Raw genomic sequence first — 20227 nt, forward strand, 5'->3', positions numbered from 1 at the left:
CAAAGCATAATAACATTTTTATAAAGTCTATACTTCTTTACTAGTGTCAGCCTCCAATTCATTACTTTAACAACAAGAGCGAATTACACTCAAACCTGTGCTTGGTAAGCAACTGTCTGGTGCCTGCAGTTAAATGTGAACTTTCACTTTTATTTTGACTTTTGGATTAAGGTCAGTTCCTTCTCTCTTGGTTTTCTTTAGTACATGTATGGATTTTGTGTCATGATTTTGGACATCATATTTCTTCTTTTTTATATATTTTTTTTAATTACGTTTTAAGAAATTGATAACAACCAGGTGGACGTAATATTTGTATAAAAATGAGATATATCCAAACATAGTCACAAGTAAAACATCAGGAAAAGTAATCATGTCATGTTTAATAAATTAAATGACTTAACAATAAAATGTCATGTTTTACCACTTTAATGGATTTTAATTCTCCCATAAATGGTCCGCTACCACTTATCTGACGGACAGGAAACTGAAATCATGTCCGTTCACATCAATAGAGGGTTTGTTTAAAATGGGCGAAAGGAAACAAACTTTTCCATCTTAGATGTTTGTCCTTACATTGTGTTAAGTTATCTGTAAATAAAGGTCTAAAAGTTTCAGGTGTTAAGAGAAAGCATCGTTTGGAAATCCATTAATTTGTTGTAAGTACATCATGTTTGGCATGTAATACTGTTTACTTATCAATCATAGCATGTTTGCTTAAAGAAATGACCTGAAAGAATGGAAATGAATTATGTTTTATTTGAATAGGGGGGGAAATTTAAGTGGATATTGTGTCCTGATGAACGTTTTTGAGGTCAGTGCCTTAGCATTATATTGGAATATAAGGACAATCACTTTTATAAACAAATATTTGTCAAAATTTACAAGGAAAAAAAAAATTTGAAACTTTTTTTTATAAATTGTTGATGGAAAGAAAATTACTCAGATTATCCATATGAAAGATAGGAATGTGGGGTACATCAAACCCAGCAACACAAATAAAAAAGGGTATTATTTTTCATTTTGTAATGAACATTGCATGAATTAGCATAAAATTTCAATGTATAATAGATATTAAAGATCCCATTTTCTTTTGATAGCTTGTGGTATTTAATAATCTTGTTGACATAAGTGTAATTAAAAACTTATAGAAAAATGGGTCAATAGATATTGTTTAACTTTCAAAGGCCACACTGATCTGATTTTCAGTTTTTAATTATTATTATATTAATTCATAATTACTAGAACCCCAATATTTCATCTTATGATTTCAGTGAAAACATAGTCCAATTATGTCTTTTTATCTGAGTATTGTCTAAAAGCGGTAGACAAAATAGGAATATTGATGTGTTTGAGCTACCTGGAACAAAAATCTATGTCTAATTTATTATTTTGGAGAAAAAAAAGAGCATGTTTTCATTGAAAAGACGCTGTTTCTATCAGTGCTATGCCCTGTATACAGGGGCAGATTCAGTCATTTTAAAAAGGGGGGTTCCCAACCCAGAGTAAAGGGGGAGGGAGGTGGGGTTCCAGCTATATGCTCCCATTCAAATGCATTGATCGTCAAAAAAAAGGGGGGGGGGTCCCAGTGATATTGTTTGCCTTAAATTAGTGGAGAATAAAGGTTTTTCCCCTGGAGAAGAATCCCAATTTGTAAAAAAAATGGCTTAAAATTATTCCCAAAAAGACAACTTTTTTCCCAAATAGTGCAGTTTCAGTCATGTCAGTAGTAATTTTGCAGGAAAACAAACAGAAAAACCCTCATTTAAAAATTGTTCATGTCTAAAATCATTATCTGTGCAGATTTGAGTGTCTATTTATGTATTATCACTGACAAAATGGGGTCTTATTTTAAAGCAGGGTTTGACTCTTGAAAATGGGTATGTAAATTGAAGTTTCAGTCATATTCATGGTTTATTTTAAATTTCCCAATTTGATGAAAATGACGCATATTTTCGCAATAAAAAGGGTAGAGCTAGTTTTGAAAAAAGCCCAACAATATCACTGGTTCCAACCCCCAGAACCAAACACCCACCCACCCACCCCTTGGACCGCCAATGGTATTTGTATCCTTACTTCGCTGCAACCTTGAAATATCAATTATCTAACCTGATTTTATCTGACTTCTGTTGAAGTGAAAAAATGTTGAGTTGAAATATTTACACTTTGAATTTATCTGATAAAAATCAGATTACTTTATTGCCCTATCTGTAATATTAAAAAGGTAGTGCAGAAATAGGACATATGTGCAAATCATAACAGCTTCTGCTCAGTAAATCCTACTTCAAGACAGGTGCATCTTGGGAAACCTTGCACTGTGGGTAGTTTTATCAAATGGTATTGTGTATTATCAGTAAACTTGGCATGGATATTTCTTTTTAAAGTGTAACAAAATCAAGAAAGTTCAAAATGTCAGTATAGAGATTAAGAATTTTATTTGGATTGATACATTTGCCAAGCTAGAACTTGTAGGTAAGAACATCCCTATACATTGAGATATACATGTGCCAGCAATGTGTCAGCTTGGCTTTGTTTGTCTGAATAATCTAATAATTAATCCACATAAATGTTAGATAGGTTGTATTGATATACCACAGAGTGTTTAGCACTCCTCAATAACTTCCAAATTATTCCTAAATCAAGTAGAGTTGGTTATATGCTGAGTAAGACAAACATTCTGTAAAAAATGACATTTAAGCATAAAAAGTGCATAATTTTCTCTGAAATACACCTGTGCATTCTTTTGATTATAAAATAGTTATATATTTTCATATTTGAAGTTTTTAATTGATATAATATAAAAAAGATGTGTTTTGATTGCCAATGAGACAACTGTCCACAAAAGATCAAAATGACACAGACATTAACAACTATAGGTCATTGTATGGACTTCAACAATGAGCAAAGCTCATACTGCATAGTCAGCTATAAAAGGTCCCAATATGACAATAAAAAAATATTCAAACGAGAAAGCCTACGTCCTTATTTATATAAAAAAATGAACTAAAAGTCCCTGTCGAGAGGGCATAAAGTTTTGCAATCTGTTCAATGATTAGTATTTATCATTTGGGGGAAATTATGGACCTTGGACATAACAGGATATTGTTCCAAAATATTTGTTTTCCGCACTATTTCTGTAATGACTGAATAAATGATTAATGTGATACCAGTAGGTATTTGGTATATTATCATACGATAAGAAATTTAAAAAAATAAAACTATCTTGTTCCATAACAGCAATCTTTATAGAAGTTGTAACCTTTAAGTGGACATAGAAAATTTCTAAAAAATATCATTATTCAACACTTTTATCTGTAGTATATATGTGATTTGACACAAATTATAACAACATTAGTGACATCCTCTCCTTTTATCTGTTATGTATAGATCAGGTGATAAGATTTGTTTTGTATTGTCATATCATAAGATGTTACAACTAAAATGTAAGTTTTCTTCCATTTATGCAATACATGTAATGCAACAAAGCTATGGTCCTGAGACATTTTTTTTTAAATTATCAGTTTTCCATACTTTAATCCATAATTTTTGAGTCCATTGAATAGAAATTTTAAGTATTCAGTCATATCAGAAGATAACATTTGGGTTTTGTTCCCTTTAAGCTGTGATCCTTGGACATAGAAAATTGCTTGAAAGTGTTGGAGAAAGAGATAGAAAAAAAAACTCTTCAATGGATGATGTTGGGTTGGCAGTCATTAAAAATTGAAAATCTTTATTAAAAACTTGAGAAAAAAAATCGGATGATGATGGCATTAACTAAATCAGCTACACAACTAGGAAAGATCCTAATTTGAATTGAAAAATCATCAGATACTCCTCTAATCAAATGCTTCTTTCATTTAATCTTGAGGTTCACAAATACAAAAGCATTACATTGAATGCTGTAAAAAAAAAATACCAGATTTACTTAAAGTTATTTAGTTTGTTCTCATGCCCTCGCCACAGCAAAGGGGGTCATTAAGTGTTAGTCTTTCAGTATGTCCCAATATGGGTGGTGTCACATTCACTCTTCTAGAATTATGCCCCTTTATAACTTAATATGCAAGCAGGGACATCATATGTGTTGGATGGACACATTTTCCACATACTTGACAAAATTTTGTAACCTTTACACATAATTAAAAGTTGTCATAGAAATATCAGAAAACATGACTTTATTGGTCAGTATATAGATATGGCTTAAAATAACATTTAGCTGTTTGAGCAACATTACAAAATTTGCAGTCACTAAAAAAACATTGTACATGGATTACATCAGAAAACATTATGTAACCTGTATTATATAAACTTTATTTCCTCAGAATACTTCTATTACCATAATAAGATCATTCTGTTTTTTTTTCTGCAATGTAGCATTTTATGATCATGTGAGGGTTTGTCATGCTTATTGACATACCAACTGTATCAAGCATATTAAGGAACCATAGTTGGTCTATTAACTCCATGTTTTTATCCTTTTATTTTATAAAGTTGATTTTAAACATTTACTTTCTAATTGTTAAGATCTTAATCAATGTTTTTAAACAAATATTTTCTTGTAGCCTTACGTACACCTTGACACCTATGGCATGTTTAACCATTATATATATACCTGTATTACCTGTGCAAAAACTACAAAGAGAAAATGTAACTTTTAAAAAGACTGCCTTGAGAAATTAACATTTAGAATTGTACATTTCTTGTGTCATTAGGAGGAAGTGAAATAAACATGACAACTTGTTTTCTACAGTTTTGTGGAAGTGTATAGATTTAAAAAATGTAGATTTTTGTGGGATTTTTGTGTTTTTCACAGATTTTTAAATGACATATTCATCGTTTTATCTCAACGTATTGTGATATTTTCAGATCTTTCGGATTTAAAGAAGAATTACTGAAGAGGTATTTAAATTAAAATAATAGTTTTTAGTTTAGAAAAACTTGCACTGTCAATGTTATAAGAACACTAATTAAAAAGATCCTTGAAAAATTGTATTTAAAGACTTATACAAAACAGAAGTTTAAATACTATAAAAATAAAAAAAGTAAAAAGGATTCAGAAATAATTTACAAGAAAAAGTCCATAACATACACATGGAAGACGTCACATAACTGATTTCTGAGAGATACAAAACTATTTTATATACTTATAACAAAATATTTTTTACCATACATATATTGCAAGTCTTATTTACAGCTTTTGGTTTCTCGATCTTTAAAAAAAATGTAGATAATTTGTACCTTTATTAAAATTTCAAAAATGTTTAATGTATTAAAGTATGAGCTAAATTAGTGTACAGAAGTATAAATAATCTTGTGCACTTCACAACAAAGCTTGTTTAAATAATTGTGCACCACAAGCAGTTTTTTAGTAAAAACAATCCCTAAATTGAAAGTATTCCAATTTTAAACAATACCTTGTTTATACAACATACTTTTAAAGAAGTATAAACTATAGATTAAATGAAAGATATCAATATTGAAGTACTTATATACTTTTACCAAATTGCAATAGTTTGGTTTTTCAACGTTAATATAATATTGAGTAAATGTAAGAATGTATGCCCAGAATAGATTAGCCCATTCTCATATTTTGTGAATGATTCAGAGCATGTACATGTATTATCTTAATCATGTTACTAGTCGGGAATCAACGATCACGATAAAGTCGACACATAGACTTGACCACCTTCCAAAAAAGAAGTCATGTAAATATGCAAATGATGCATGATTCATTCTATCCATGTGAAACAGCTACTAGCCCTTACTCCATTTACTCATTTTAAAGGCTTATTTTAGTGGTCTAATGCTTGTGCCCTTTAGGGCTAAAGATAGGGGATTAGATAATGCCAGGTCAAACTAAAGATTTTGGTTGGATTGACAATAAATGTCTTCCTGCGGCATGTAACTTTGTAAGTTAGCATGTTAAAAATCTGGTTCAGTATGTCATTTTAGTACAAAACTTGTTTCATATTCATATCACCGAATATTTATGGCGAATAATAATATCAAGTAGATGTGGTATGATTGCAAATTAGACAACTCTCCACACAAGAGACCAAATGACGTAGAAGTAAAGCACGTTATTGTGGTGAATATGGTTGTAAGTTTACTCACACAATTTTAAACTTGCATCCATGCATCAAATATTTTATGTTTTATATCCTCTTAATGTTTTGTCCCCCTTGGTATCTTCTATAGGTATTTTCTATAAACCTAACAAAAACATGTAATTAATTTACGGTGATTTAATTGATGATAACTAACAAGATAGCTTGAGAACATAACAGTAGTACATGATAGTCTTTGATTAGAACGAAGTAATTACGTCATTATCTGCCAGGTACATGCAGGTAGTTAATTAATATATACATATCATTGTTTGTAATTAGTCTCGTAAAAATAGTAATTACTCATTCACTAGACCTGCAGTCTTTCCTCTTTCACTTGGGATAACAAAATTTTTCGATGAGTTTTGTGTTTTTTTCTGGGAAATAAGGAAAAAATTAAACTAAGAGTTTCTTTGAAGGTAAGAAAGATTTAAAAAAAAGATTTTCTTTCATTTTCTGTGTAGAGATAATCATTGCTAAATGGTTCTCTGAAACATGTAGTAATTAGGAAATAAACATTCTTGGCAGTGGTTGTAGTTTGTTGCTATGTTACTTATTTGTATTTTTTTCATTATTTTATAACTGAATTGTTCTGTTAGTTATGTTTGAATCATTTTACTTTTGTCATTTCAAGGCATTTTAAAGCTGACTATGTCATATGGACTTTACTTATTGTTGAAGGCTGTACTGAGTGACCTATAGTAGTGAGGGATTCAGAACTTTTCATAAGAGTGGACTCACTGACTGACCTAAGGAGGGCCTGCTCCAGTTGTGCTTCGTTGATTCCTTATATTTTCAACCAAATCTTCCCACAAAAAGGGGGGCAGGTGCCCCTTCGATCCTATGTGTTGTTGTTAATTTCTGTGTCATTTGGTCTCTTGTGAAGAGTTGTGTCATTGGCAATCATACCACATCATCTTATTTATATTAGCTTGCATATTCATATATGTTATGATGGCAACGTGCTGTAAATATAAAGACTACATGGGTAACAGATCTTATCATAACTAGGAAGTAATTGTCCTTTTATAATAATAGTTTGTAATATTTAAATAATCTATTTCTCAGAAATTTGAATTGCTGACATTTAAACAAATGTTTATATACAGCATTAGGGAATATGAAATACATATTTGATATCCCATTAATGATTTTGAACTTCTATTGACCAAGAATTATCCAAGCATGATTGATTGTATTGAAAAAACAATTAACTAACATTCCGACAATTAACTGTCAAGTACGTAAAGGTTCTTCACCATTATAATTGTTTTGTTGTTTTCCAATTTTGGATATTTTACTACAAATGTTATATTTCTGAGAGCTTTTGTTGTGGATTATAGGTATTCCCAATGTAAAAAAAAAATTAGCTGCAGCAGAATACATCTGCAGATGCTAGTTCAAATAGCCTTAACTCTTGGCTGAGACTAGGTACTAGCTCTTTTTTTCACTCCTGAAAATTTATAAAGATAACAAACTTTATAAAGCAGGACTTTGGAGGAAGTATTGGTAGCTACTTTGAATAACAAAGTTAGTAGACAGTGTATCTACACTTGTATGCAAATTCTGCTATTACTCTCACAATTTCAGGCAATATACTGCATTTGAATTAAAACTACCATTATAACAAATCAAAATTTATAAGGGATTGTTGCATGTCATCGAATAGTTTTCCTGAACAAGATCTAAAATCATTTAGAGCAAATGGAGCTAAATACTATTAAGTCACATTCATGCCAAGCATTTTGAGCTAAACATGCAGCTCACATGGACAGTAATTAGTTATTGTTTTAAGTTTGTCATTCGTTGTTAGTTAAGTTTTAAGAAGCTGCATGACCAATGAAGAAAAGTGTTATTTCTTTGCTTTTTGTATTTTGATAAACCTGTAGTGATTTTGTGTCATGGATTGAAACACCATATCCTTTCTATTCTATTCTGTGATGTAGTATTCCCATACTGTATTATATCTGGAGGAAAAAGCTTTTTATCTGATCACCCTAAGTCTGTACATAATATTGATTAATTATATAAAATAGTTAGGGAGAAAAACCATTTACATCACCATTAACTGTTATCTTTAGGAATCAATGGAAAAGTCGTAAATTTTAAGTTAATTTCAAGTTTATGGTAAGCACCAAGCACCAAATAATTAAAAAAAAACACCATATTTGGTATCGTATTTCTGTTTCCTATATATATCTTTGTATAGTTGTCTCCAGTTAAATCTAGTTAGTTTGGTTTTGGAACTTGGCCATATATGATTTAGACTAATTTCAATTAAAGACTTAATTTAATTCTGAACTTTGTTTAGTAATTTTTAAATTATAATATTTAGAATTTTAATTCTGATCATTTAAATTCTTCATAAGATCTTTAAGAGTCAGTTATGCTAAGAATGTGTTGTTTCAGACTATGACTATGTTTATATAAACAAGTTCCTAAGGTATTGAGTGTAGACTGGAAGCACTAATAAAATACCATAGGTTAAACAAAAATTGTCAAAACACTAAAGCAGATTTGTGGTACTGGAGCTCATTATTAAATATGTTATTGACAACTGGCAGGATGAAGAACAACAATGAAACTATCATTCCTTTGATATTTTAGATATCTTCAGGTACTGTAAATTCAGAAATATTTCTCCATGTTTTTATTATTGAGAAAAATGTGACAGGGTTCAAATCACAATAATTTAAACTTGCATTTTTTTTTTTTTTATATTAATTAAACATGAAAATCGCTTTGTAGTCTAAAATGGCAAAATTTCAATAATACATGCACACAATCATTCCTCAATTTCCAGTACTTGGTAGAATTTTTGTCAGGTGTACTGATATGATTCATTTCCTTTATATTATTCCAAAGATACTTACGGTTGGGGTACTGAAAAGGAAATATTTTATACCGAGCTGGTTGATAAAAAAAACTACATCCGAATTAACTTTGGTTTTATGCTAAAAATACTTTGGTTTTATGCTAAAAATAAATTGTATCTATAGAAGTGAATTATAGCTTGAATGAAAGGAGGTTGGGTAATGTAAATGATACAGCAACCCAAACAAAAGAGTAATTTCCAAAAAGATAGGATTGTATATAAACTGCATGTTTTTCTTCTTAATCAGCAAGAATCCCATGGAAAGTGCAGATATACAGTTGTAACAAACCAATAAATGTGTGCATTTATTGTTGCAGTTGTCAATCAGCAGATTAAAATACATGTACAAACTTCATTAATGCAATATCAGCAGGGAAAGTGGCATAGAAATAGGGTAATCACAATTTCAAAATTCAAGTCTAATCAATATAAAACTAACACTGATGTGTTTTAGGCATTAATAAAAACCACATTGCAACATTTTTTGAATTCAAGAGTCTGAACCACAGCTGCTTGCATCGAAATTGATACAGCATATTATTGTGTAAAATTGCTGAAATTTGACAGAATTTTCATTCTGTTAAAAATTTTTGGTTTCATTTTTATCAAATTATAGCTTATGTTTACCTAGTATATGATTTATCAGTTTAAAATTTGATTGAAAAATGTTCATTTATATTGCAGGATTATGATTGGATATAATTTGACCAAAGAAAGATAACTCATTCTTCTGCACTTTTTTTTCGACATCTTCACATTTGTTTGTTATTGGATTATGAGAAATGCTTATATACGATAAAGATGAAGATATCTTAACAATGGAAGATTTTGAAGAGGAAACCATGATACAAGAAAATTCAAAGGGAGAAAACTCTCCATTCACAGATTCTGCTGACAAGGTGCCACCTGACAATGCTGTACGTATAGAAGTAAACTAAAATAATGCTAGGTTGGTTATAACAAGAACTGAGGGGTCTTGGTCTATACATCATAATAGTTTGATATTTTGCGTTGAATGTGTCCAAAATTTAGAATATGAAATTCAATTTGGATGATACAGTATTTTTCAAAAACTTGTTGTTAGAATGCTGGACAAAATCTAGACACATGCTTACAGTATTTTCTTATAACTTGTCAAAGTAATAGTCTAAATTAGGAATTGTTAAGAACATGTAACAGACAACACTTCGATGAGACAGCAACATATAACAATACAACTTGGAAAAAAAAACATAAAGGTCAACACACTCTTATCAAAATTATACTATAAAGTTTTTTGGTGGCTGTTTCGGTATACCGATCAGGTATTTCCCTCAATCACTGCAGGTGGCGGTATAAATTTTTAGTTCACACAAACTGTTGAGAGGTATTATAATTGTCTTTTATATAAAGTTTGCATACTTCAAGAAATAAGTATTTGATTGTACTTTATTTGAATTGCAAATATTTAATACAAAAGTTAAATGAATCTTGGACTTTTTCAATTTGTTCCTTTTTAAAAGAACAGTGAAATTAATCAAGAGTTCTATTGTAGACAGCCATTTAATGTCAGACAAAATTATTCCTTATAGATTTTGATAAAAAGAACTAGGTCACTTCAAATTACTTCACCAAATTTGTAAAAATCTTGATGTTATCAACCCAATGTAAACAAACAGGGCGAAATTATAACCTTCGAAACTAGACAAGTTAACAACTACCCATATATCATGTGATTGAGACCAATTTGATAAAGGATAAATGTTTTCTTGACCTTACAGCCTGTTTTAGAACTTTGTGCCATGAAATTAGAAGTAAATTATTGGGTTAGGATTAATTGTTGTTTGCTTTAGGTCACTTATTGGGATATGAATAACTTGAACAATGAGGTTTTTTTAACAGTTTTTGCAGATGTTTGAATAAACTATAAAGTATTGTATCCGTTATATGTGAATAGTAAACTTAAATGTGTATATACCGGAGAAAATAGTGATAGTTGTCCCTCTTTTTATGGTAATTATCAACAACTAATGTCACAAAGTAATAAATACTTCCAAAAATTAAATGGCAATATTTTTTGTGAAATGAGTTCAGGGTGTGTAATCTATCCTATCTAGTTTAAAATTATTATCAAATATTACAGTTGCATCTTTCTTTCTTTTTGTCTTCATAAATTTTAAAGCTTGTTGTTCCTTAAAATGTTAAATAAGGGGGATAACTCATAAATATGAACACTTTTAAAATAATTGATTGATTGATAAATGATTTCTTAATGTCTAGTGGTAAATTTTTAATTACATTCCATATTCTAGACAATAACATAGACTTTTAGGTGCGAATTAAATGACAAGACATGACAACCTATCTGCACATTTTGCACATTATTCTGATTACGAGCCAACCAGCCTTTGTTCTTATTTCTAATGTGCCATGTAGTTGGCCGAGAAGCAGCAATTACTGTTTTGGTTCAATTAGGGATCAAACCCATGACATCCTACTCTTGAGATGAGCTTGAGGTTACTAAGGTGGTTAAGAACCTATAAGGAAATACCTACATTTATCCGGCCTGTGGAAATACAATACCTGGGCTACATTCCAATAGCATTGTTAGTTAGTCCATTTTCCAATTTAAATCTTGACTGATATTTATTAGCAATGAACTGTTGATTTTTCTCCAGATTATTTCACTTATATGATGCTGGTTTACTTATTGAAGGGTAAATATTTGATCAACAGCCTTATTGCCATTTATTAGTTAAGAAAAATGGGCTTTTGTTAACAATTTTAAATGTATGTCAGATAACTGTTTAGAAATGAATAGCTATTTTGTGATTTGTTGTGAGATAAATTGTTAGAAATACAATATTGTGAGAATTGTGAGAATATACTTGGACTTTCTTTGTTTACCAAACATTCAAACTTAGTTACAGTGCTTAGTGTTTATCAAAAAACTTTCCAATCAAACTGATTAAATTGTTCAAACTAGGAGACGATGAAGAAGTAATGTTGTGTTGTAAAATTGTTATATTGCTAGATTTTAAAGTATCCACTACAAAACTGAGAAGTTAAATTAAAATGAAGTGTGAGAAAATGATTTTCTGTTACTTGGCTAAAATGAATTTGATGTAAACTTACATTTATAACATATGGTGATTAGTCAGAGTGTGATGATTAAAAACCAAAACATAAACTTAAGTGGTAGATCATGACAAAGTTGAAATTTTATTTTTGTAAGAAATACTAGTGGTAGTTCCATATAAACAAACAGGAAAAACCGCAGGGTTTTGGGTTATTTGATGATGATGTTATTTTAAAACTACCTTGACTGGCTAAACAGCCCTCACAAGGTCAGTTTTGATTATTGTCTCTTGATATAAACCTTTTATAGGGAGAAAAATTGTCTTCAGAGGCTTGGCCTCTAGGAACATGATGAAGTTATTCTCTGTCTTGGAATCCCTTATGTAATATTTCTGATGTTGAACAAGTGCATATCTATTGATGATATAATGAGTTTATCAGGTATTTGATGACACTGCATTTAGTTTGTTGGTTTTCTTTACACAATTTCCTTAATACTGACCTGGTACTAACCTTTGCTGTCTGAGGTGGTTTATTATCTGCTATATAATACTACTTCAACTGAAAACCTTGATAATAAATTTTGTGGGATAGCAAGTCTTTGTTTTATAGAGTAATCATAACTTATTTCAAGCCAGGTATCATAGATTGCAACCCAATTTGAATTTTGTACTCCACGCAGTGTATTTATGCATCTTGGGGGTAAAATTTCGTGAAGACAAAATGTTTAATTTGGAAAAAAAGGAATGACTGTGGAAATTTTATGGACTTTTATGACATCATTATGCTTTACCACCTGACTGCTTTAGAATACAGTATCTGATTACATTTAATCTGAAAAACATCGGATACTGATCAACAGTTTTATACATTGACAAGGAATAAAAGGGTATTACATCATATAAGATTAAAAGGTGAAATATCCTTTTATAATATTTTTAAAAAATGATAAATTTTACTTTATGTAGGAGTTTGTGTTTGGTATGTTTGCCCTCAATAAACTTCTAAACAACAAAGATTTAGAAGAAATAAATACTTGATTGAATATGCTGACTCACTTTAAAAATACTCCAGGTTATTCCAGGTGTCCTTGATGTAGTTGATTTTAATGTCACATATAAATCTTTGAAAAACTTTTAATCACTTTATTTTGATTTTCTTTAATGTTAAAGTATATTATAGGAAAAATTAAATACTTCAAGCTCTCAACATAAAAGGCTAACAATTTAGTGTTACTCCAGGGCTATAACTTATATAATGATTAAAAAAAAGTAATCATGTTGACTAGAAATCTACAAGCGATAGGTTTTTGTCCTGGACATCAAAGTATTGTCAGACTTTTAAATTTCCCTTAGGATTAAATTCAGGATTTGAATGTAACATTTTTATTAGATAAAGGTAATACATTAACAATATTTGACTTGAGGGGTAATGACTTTTATCCAAAATAAAATTAGTATCATAGGATGATATAAAACATGCAGAGAACATCTTGTCAGAGATTAAAACCTTGAAAGTAATAATAATAAGGCACTTGTAAAACTGTCTTCTAATTTAAGTTCACTGTAAAATTGTCTTCTAAATTCATGTCATTTTAAAAGAAAAAGAAACAAATGACCTCAGTATTTCAAATAGATAAAATTATTTTCATGTTATGTGAATAATAAAATGTTACATGTAAACAGGGATATAATTTTCCCACAAACATATTTTCTGGTTGGGTAAATTTCCCTTGGTTACATCTTCCTGAACTGAGGTGTTCTTTGCAATTTATATTTACAGACTTATATGCACCAGCTTTATAGGTCCCCAAGGGAGAAATAATCATGTGATTTTGATAGTTTACACCTGCAATATACCTGAAAGCTTTAACTGATCATTCTGCTGTAAAAACATTTCACTAAAATGGTAATCAGTTACATATGCTGAAAATAGTAAAAAAAAAAAAAAAAAGGTCTTGGTATATATTCAGTTTTATGGAATAATGCCTCCAGCCTTTTCCCTCCCCTTTTAAAAAATCCCAGATCTGCTTATCTTTCATTAACTCTAACAAGACTAATTGTACCTTTTAAAGAAAACACTGCTTGCACAGTTCTTGGCATTTTATACCCTTACTCTAGAAGAAGGAGCTAAATTTCTATCAAATTGTCCAACGAATATTTTGGTCAAAAACCTTTTATTTGGTTATGCAGCATCTTGACAGTGATGAACTGGATATGTGATGACTTTGTGACTGTCCCCGTTTTCAATTCTCTGAATAATGAGGAGAGAGGATATGCTAAGCCCTTGTTGTCTTCTCATTGAGGAATATTCATTACTTCCTAATATTCATGAAAACAGTCCTGATTTAGCCTCCTTAGGCATTCAAATAGTATATGGGTTGTCAGCTGAACCATCCATGACTGAACATATTTCCTTAAACTATGCTGATTCCTACAGAGGGTCTGTGGTTCTCTCCTGGCACTATGCTGATTCCTACCGAGGGTCTGTGGTTCTCTCCTGGCACTATGCTGATTCCTAGGGAGGGTCTGTGGTTCTCTCCTGGCACTCTGCTGATTCCTACCGAGGGTCTGTGGTTCTCTCCTGTCACTATGCTGATTCCTACCGAGGGTCTGTGGTTCTCTCCTGGCACTGACTAACTTTCTCCACCAATAAAAACTGACAGCTACCAAGTAGCACAATAGGAAGTGGCAATTAACATCAATCAACTAGGCTGGACTTCTATGTAAAGAATCACAAGTTGTGCTGTTGAATGTATTCTCTAATTTCATGCTTTTCGAAAGGACTTTAAAAGTAATTAACAAATGAAGTAGAATATTTGTCTGCCAGCCATTAGTTTTTATGTGTATTAGATACAAGTAAATCCTTCAGGCTATACCAAAGCTATTAGTATTGACCTACTTCATAGTGAAAAACATAAGTTTGGTAATTATCTATATCATCATTGACCGTGTGACCTGTCAATGCCATTTGTAAAACATTTATAAGCATTATTTAGCTTAGGGCTTTGAAAGGGGGGAATAAATGCAAGACCAAGGTTAAAAGCAAATTAAACTTTGTAAATTGTGTACATAGTTTCTTTTAAATCTCTTTAGATTTATGTTATATATATGTAAAAGGGTAGAAAATAAGGCAGAAAGTATCAAATTTGAACATGATTGGATTTGCCCTTTATTTTGCCCCCTGATTAGTAATGTAAGTAATTATATATGTAACTGATCATAACATGTAATAATGTGTTGAAAACATTATTTAACATATGTAGTGGACAACGATCAGTAAATGTGGACATACTTTAACAAAATATGCCTTCTACAGATTTCTTTCACTGGTCAAAAATTTTCAACAGGACTCGCAAAAGTATAAAGGTAAAATTTTATTTCAATTTTAACGATTAATGAAAGAGATGAAAAAATCTAAGTATGGGTATTACAAAATCAGCTGATTTATGCTTAGACTTATAAGTATGTGCAAAAAGCTCTTAAAATTTTATTAATATTCTAGAAGATTTATTTTCTTATAGACAGCGGAAATGTAATTTTTCTATAAAATATGACAATAATTGCATATTTTCAAATAATGAAAGCATTCATGTGCCACAAAAAAAGATTTTATAGACAAATTACACATTTTTAAGGTCTTTCCTCTCCGCGAGGAAAGACCTTATTGTTTTTCGCATGTTTTTTTTTTTTTTTTTTCATCCAGCATTTGTTTGACATGGCCTCCCCTCGTTTCTATTGGAGTTATCAAGAACAAATATGGACCATCGGTAGACCTCATTATGAGGTATTACCAGATGAGGCTGTGTAGGATTTCATCATCCCCTTTAGAAGTTATCTCCCTTTTATTGTTTTATTTCGACATGGCCCCCCCTCGTTGTTTTTGAAGATATCATGACTTTATTTAGACAATAGTTAGATCTCATCATTATGTGTTACCATATGAGGCTGCTAAGGATTTCATCATTCCCTATGAGAGTTATGTCCCCTTGAAGCAATTTCTTTCTTTTACATTTTTCTCAAAAAGTATTTAAGATAGAATCCATTTGAAAACGGCAACATGTACAAGACCAGATGGCAATGTTAATTAACATATACACTCATTTTGTTGTTAACCCTTATAAGGAGTTATTTCCCTTAAAAAAATATACACAATTTTTGAAAAATTGTATCTCGAGAACCGGAAGTCGTAAAGACTTGGGACCTACACCAATAATCTTAAGTTCATATGACCTTTAATTTGCACCCAAGGTCAAAGGTCACCGAGTGCAAAAAAACATTACGCTGCAATTTTAAGCTTCCATATTAAGAAAACGATAAGAGTTTGCTGCATACTTACAGCGTATAAAATGTTCCTCTTGACGAGGTCTACATTTTATACACTGAGCTCAAAAGAGTCCGACCGTCTGTTCAAAAGTTACGACGGGATGATTCTTAAAAGTATAGTATTGTGTGTATATCTTTTTAAAGTTAACAGATATCAACCTACTATAAACTTAAAAGATGATCAGTAGTTCAAGACCTTCAATTTGAGGTCAATGTCAGGTCATGATGAAATTTCACCTTGACCTTCACATTATACTATGACCTTGACCTTGTGATATTTAAAAGGTCAAGTGGTCCTGAGTTGAATGGTGATAGTCCCATGTCTTTATGACTTCCGGTTCTCAAGTTTTGTATTGCATCATATATTTGATGATTGATTGTGACCTTAGTGAACTTTAAAATTGTCTTAATTCTTTTTCTATAATGTTGTCCTTTAACTGTAGATCATTTATCATTTAACAGATTTGAGATATCTATTGTCGTTTTAGAGATAATGCAGTTTTAAGTTTTGCGAGCGGAGGCATGTATTTCTGAATCATCAAGAGCTTACCACTTAAAATGGTTAAGAAATTGAAGAGGTTGACATAGTTATATGTTTGACCAAATACCAAAAACATTCCATGGAAAAAAACACCAAAAATTCAATTTGAAATTTTCATGTTTTGCATTGACTTTGTAAGTTTCATAATTTCTATTTATATAGTTGATATTGCATCATTATTTGCACTTTGTCAAATGGGGTCATCTGATATATCAAATTGAAGGTCTTAATAAACTCTACTTAAAAATGAAAATTTGAAACCCCCTTTTCATCCAAGGGAGACGGGTGGGGTCATTTAGTGCAAACATTCAAATTTCTCAGATGGTAAGGTTGTCGCATATCAAATGAAAGAACATAAAGCGAACATTTCAAATTTCAAATTGACGTCTCCCAAAAATGAGTTGGATGGGGTCATTGAGTGCAAAAAATAAATGTTCTTTTAAGGTAGGGTTGTTGTATATCAAATGAAAGGTCATGATGTGTATATTTCAAATAGCAAATTCCTGACCTCCAAAAATTAGTAAGATAGGGTTATTGAGTGCAAAAATCAAACTTTCTAGAATATGGCGTTGTCCCATATCAAATGAAAGCTCATCTACTCTATGTTACATATATAATAATTCCGATCTCAAAAATGTAGGCGGATGAGGTCATTAAGTGATAAAAGTAAAAAGTTTCAGAAGGTATGCTTGTCGTATATCAAACGAAAGGTCATACAAAGAACATAACGAAAGCATCACTTTTACAGGAAAGACCTTTCAATTGTTTTACAAACAATTGAGATACTAGTTCCCTTTGATCTTGGTGCCTTATATTTTTCTATATAGCATAGGACCTGATTCACTACATGCTTATTTTGAATCTTTTGCTTTCACAAAATAACTAAGCATAATCCATTTTTACATTACTGTCTTTTGATCAATTCATAATGAAAAGTATGCTGTATTTCAATTGTAATACCATAAAATATAATTTTTGTTATACAAAAATAAAACAGTGATACATGTAGTATATTTAGATAAATTTAGTAGTATATGTGTTATTTTTAACTTGAGTGATTGTCTATGTTATGTGACCCTGTCCCCTCAAGATTATAAGCTACTGGTAGTCATTCATATTTTAGGCTTCAGTAGTACATGATGAAAAAATTACATGGTTGACTAGTTCCATAAGCAGCTGCAACCATGACTGAAAGTTGAAGTTTTTATTCTTGCAAGACATGTTAGGGAGGTTTGTTCTTTGCTAAAATTGCTGACACCTTGGCATTAAATTACTTGAAATGAGTTTTGTGTCTTAGAAAAAGCCAGTTTAGAAGTGTCAAAAGTTATATAAATCTGCTACTTATGACTACCTAGGGTAGGAGCTGTTTGAAAAGCCTCTGGCAGTTGTAATCAGCTTAACATTACTAGGTTTCCTTATCTACATATTTGAAAGTTAATTTTCTACATATCATAAGAACATATAAAATACTCCTGTGGAGTTTTGCGTAAAAATATATTTTTAATTTACCTCAGGGTTAACCCTATGACCCTTTATATGGTAGAATCACATTCATGTCCTATATTATTTTGTAATTATTATGTAATAATTTGAAAACTTAATGCAGTTTAGATCCTGACTAAGATAAACTAATGTATTCAAATATTTTGGTGTTAGATAATACATAAATCATTCAAACAACTCTATTTACTGCATGTGTACAATTTTGGTGCTTTCAGAAATTTTAAATGTAAAATCTTTTGAAGCATTTATGTAATGTATTAAATCTACCAATTATATTCAATGGAAATGATTTAAATGCAACTTGAAATGCAAAATTATTGATTTATCCCAAAGAGAACCATAATTTACCATAACTACTTTTTGAGTTAACTGTAATGCTTTCAAAGCAAGATTTTATGACTTTTGAATTTGATACAGACTAGCTGATGTGTGCATAGAATTTTTGTAACATATAAAAACATTTAAATTTGTTAGTTGAAATAGGCAAGATAAGAGGACATGTTATTTTTCTTTTATATTTAAAAAGAATTAGAAGTATTAAATGGCTGATTCCCCCCCTTATCTATATATATATATACATATCAAAATACAAATTTACATTTAGTATAATAATGAACAGCAAGCTTTGCATATTTCAGATACATTCTCATACATAAAATTTGAATTTAAACCGTTAGAAGATATTTTGATGTTTATACTGATCATTGTCAAGTTAGTTACATCCAATTTAACATTCTTTAGATGTTTAAGATATCTTTAACATGGATGTTTGACCATTTTTGGACATGGCAATGTAAAGTTAATGGTATTATCTATGTGATATTTAAACTTTTGGCTATAATGATCTCAAGTTTCTCATAGCTATTGTGGTCCTTCACTTGTAATTTCACGCTTGGTTTGTCAATAAACTAACTGACCAACATCATAATTGGTGATAATAAATGCTTTGGTGGTCCTGACATCATTTGTAAAGCCTTGCTGACCCATGGCTACATTTTATCTTGTTGATATTTTGGTGTATATGCATGGTAAGGACTTATTTTCTTTACACCAACCATTCTAGTTCTACAAGTTTAATCAATAGGTATGTAAAATTAAACTGAATTATTACAACAATTTCTGTTTAAGTTTTCTTTGATCTTTGCTTTCCATTTCATCTCAAACTCTAAGCCATCTTTAGAAAAAACAATTTAAGGAAAAATGAAAATGTTTTTTCATCATTGTTGTTGTTCGATGTGCATTTCAACCTCGTGTACAAGATGTATGTGGTCTAGAAGAATATAAATATTGCTTTAAAGGGAAATTCCCCGATTTTTTACTTATCATCTAATTATGTTCATCTTAACATGAACATAAAAAACACATTTGCAAAGTTTTATAAATTTATATTCCTTCTAATAACGGAGAAAATCAAGTATCTGTAACTTTTTTGGTTGAATTCTCTATTGTTGGCTGCTCGATGTGCATTTCATCCTCGTGTACAAGTTCTATGTGGTCTAGAAGAATACAAATATTCCTTCAATACTTGTGAAGGGTTACTTCAATAATGTCTGATAAGCTATTGCAGATTTTTCTTTAAGTTAATATAATTGTTTGAAGATCTTTTCTGCTCTACACACTTGACTTTGTTTATATTATTTTTTTCATTTCCTTAGGATACCTATAAATATGTAGGTATCCCTCTGGTGGTCTGTCAGATTAATTCATATCTATATATAAAACTGAGAAAACAGCTGGTTAGATTCCTTGATTTATTATTATAATGCCTTTTATCATGGGGAAAATGATTACATTATGGGTTTATTTCAAGTAAGAATTAGGGGGG

At 30.5% G+C, this 20227-nt stretch overlaps 1 protein-coding gene across 12 annotated transcripts in view; it reads left to right on the forward strand.

Moving 5' to 3' along the window:
• Window positions 1–20227, forward strand: part of LOC134707004 (uncharacterized) — a 57881-nt gene that overhangs the window by 19521 nt on the left and 18133 nt on the right. For 6 of the 12 annotated variants that reach the window (XM_063566445.1, XM_063566446.1, XM_063566447.1 and 3 more), the window contains 2 exons: window positions 4861–4893; window positions 9661–9893. In XM_063566445.1, the coding sequence (XP_063422515.1) occupies window positions 9759–9893 (135 nt within the window). In that variant the 5' untranslated portion in view covers window positions 4861–4893; window positions 9661–9758. Of the gene's footprint in view, window positions 1–641; window positions 657–4860; window positions 4894–6415; window positions 6521–9660; window positions 9894–14787; window positions 14827–15276; window positions 15402–19390; window positions 19487–20227 lie in introns of those variants that run through there. The other 6 variants (XM_063566452.1, XM_063566453.1, XM_063566449.1 and 3 more) reach the window with 6 other exon arrangements.

Source organism: Mytilus trossulus, chromosome 2 (assembly GCF_036588685.1).
Source record: "Mytilus trossulus isolate FHL-02 chromosome 2, PNRI_Mtr1.1.1.hap1, whole genome shotgun sequence".
Lineage (NCBI taxonomy): Eukaryota > Metazoa > Mollusca > Bivalvia > Mytilida > Mytilidae > Mytilus > Mytilus trossulus.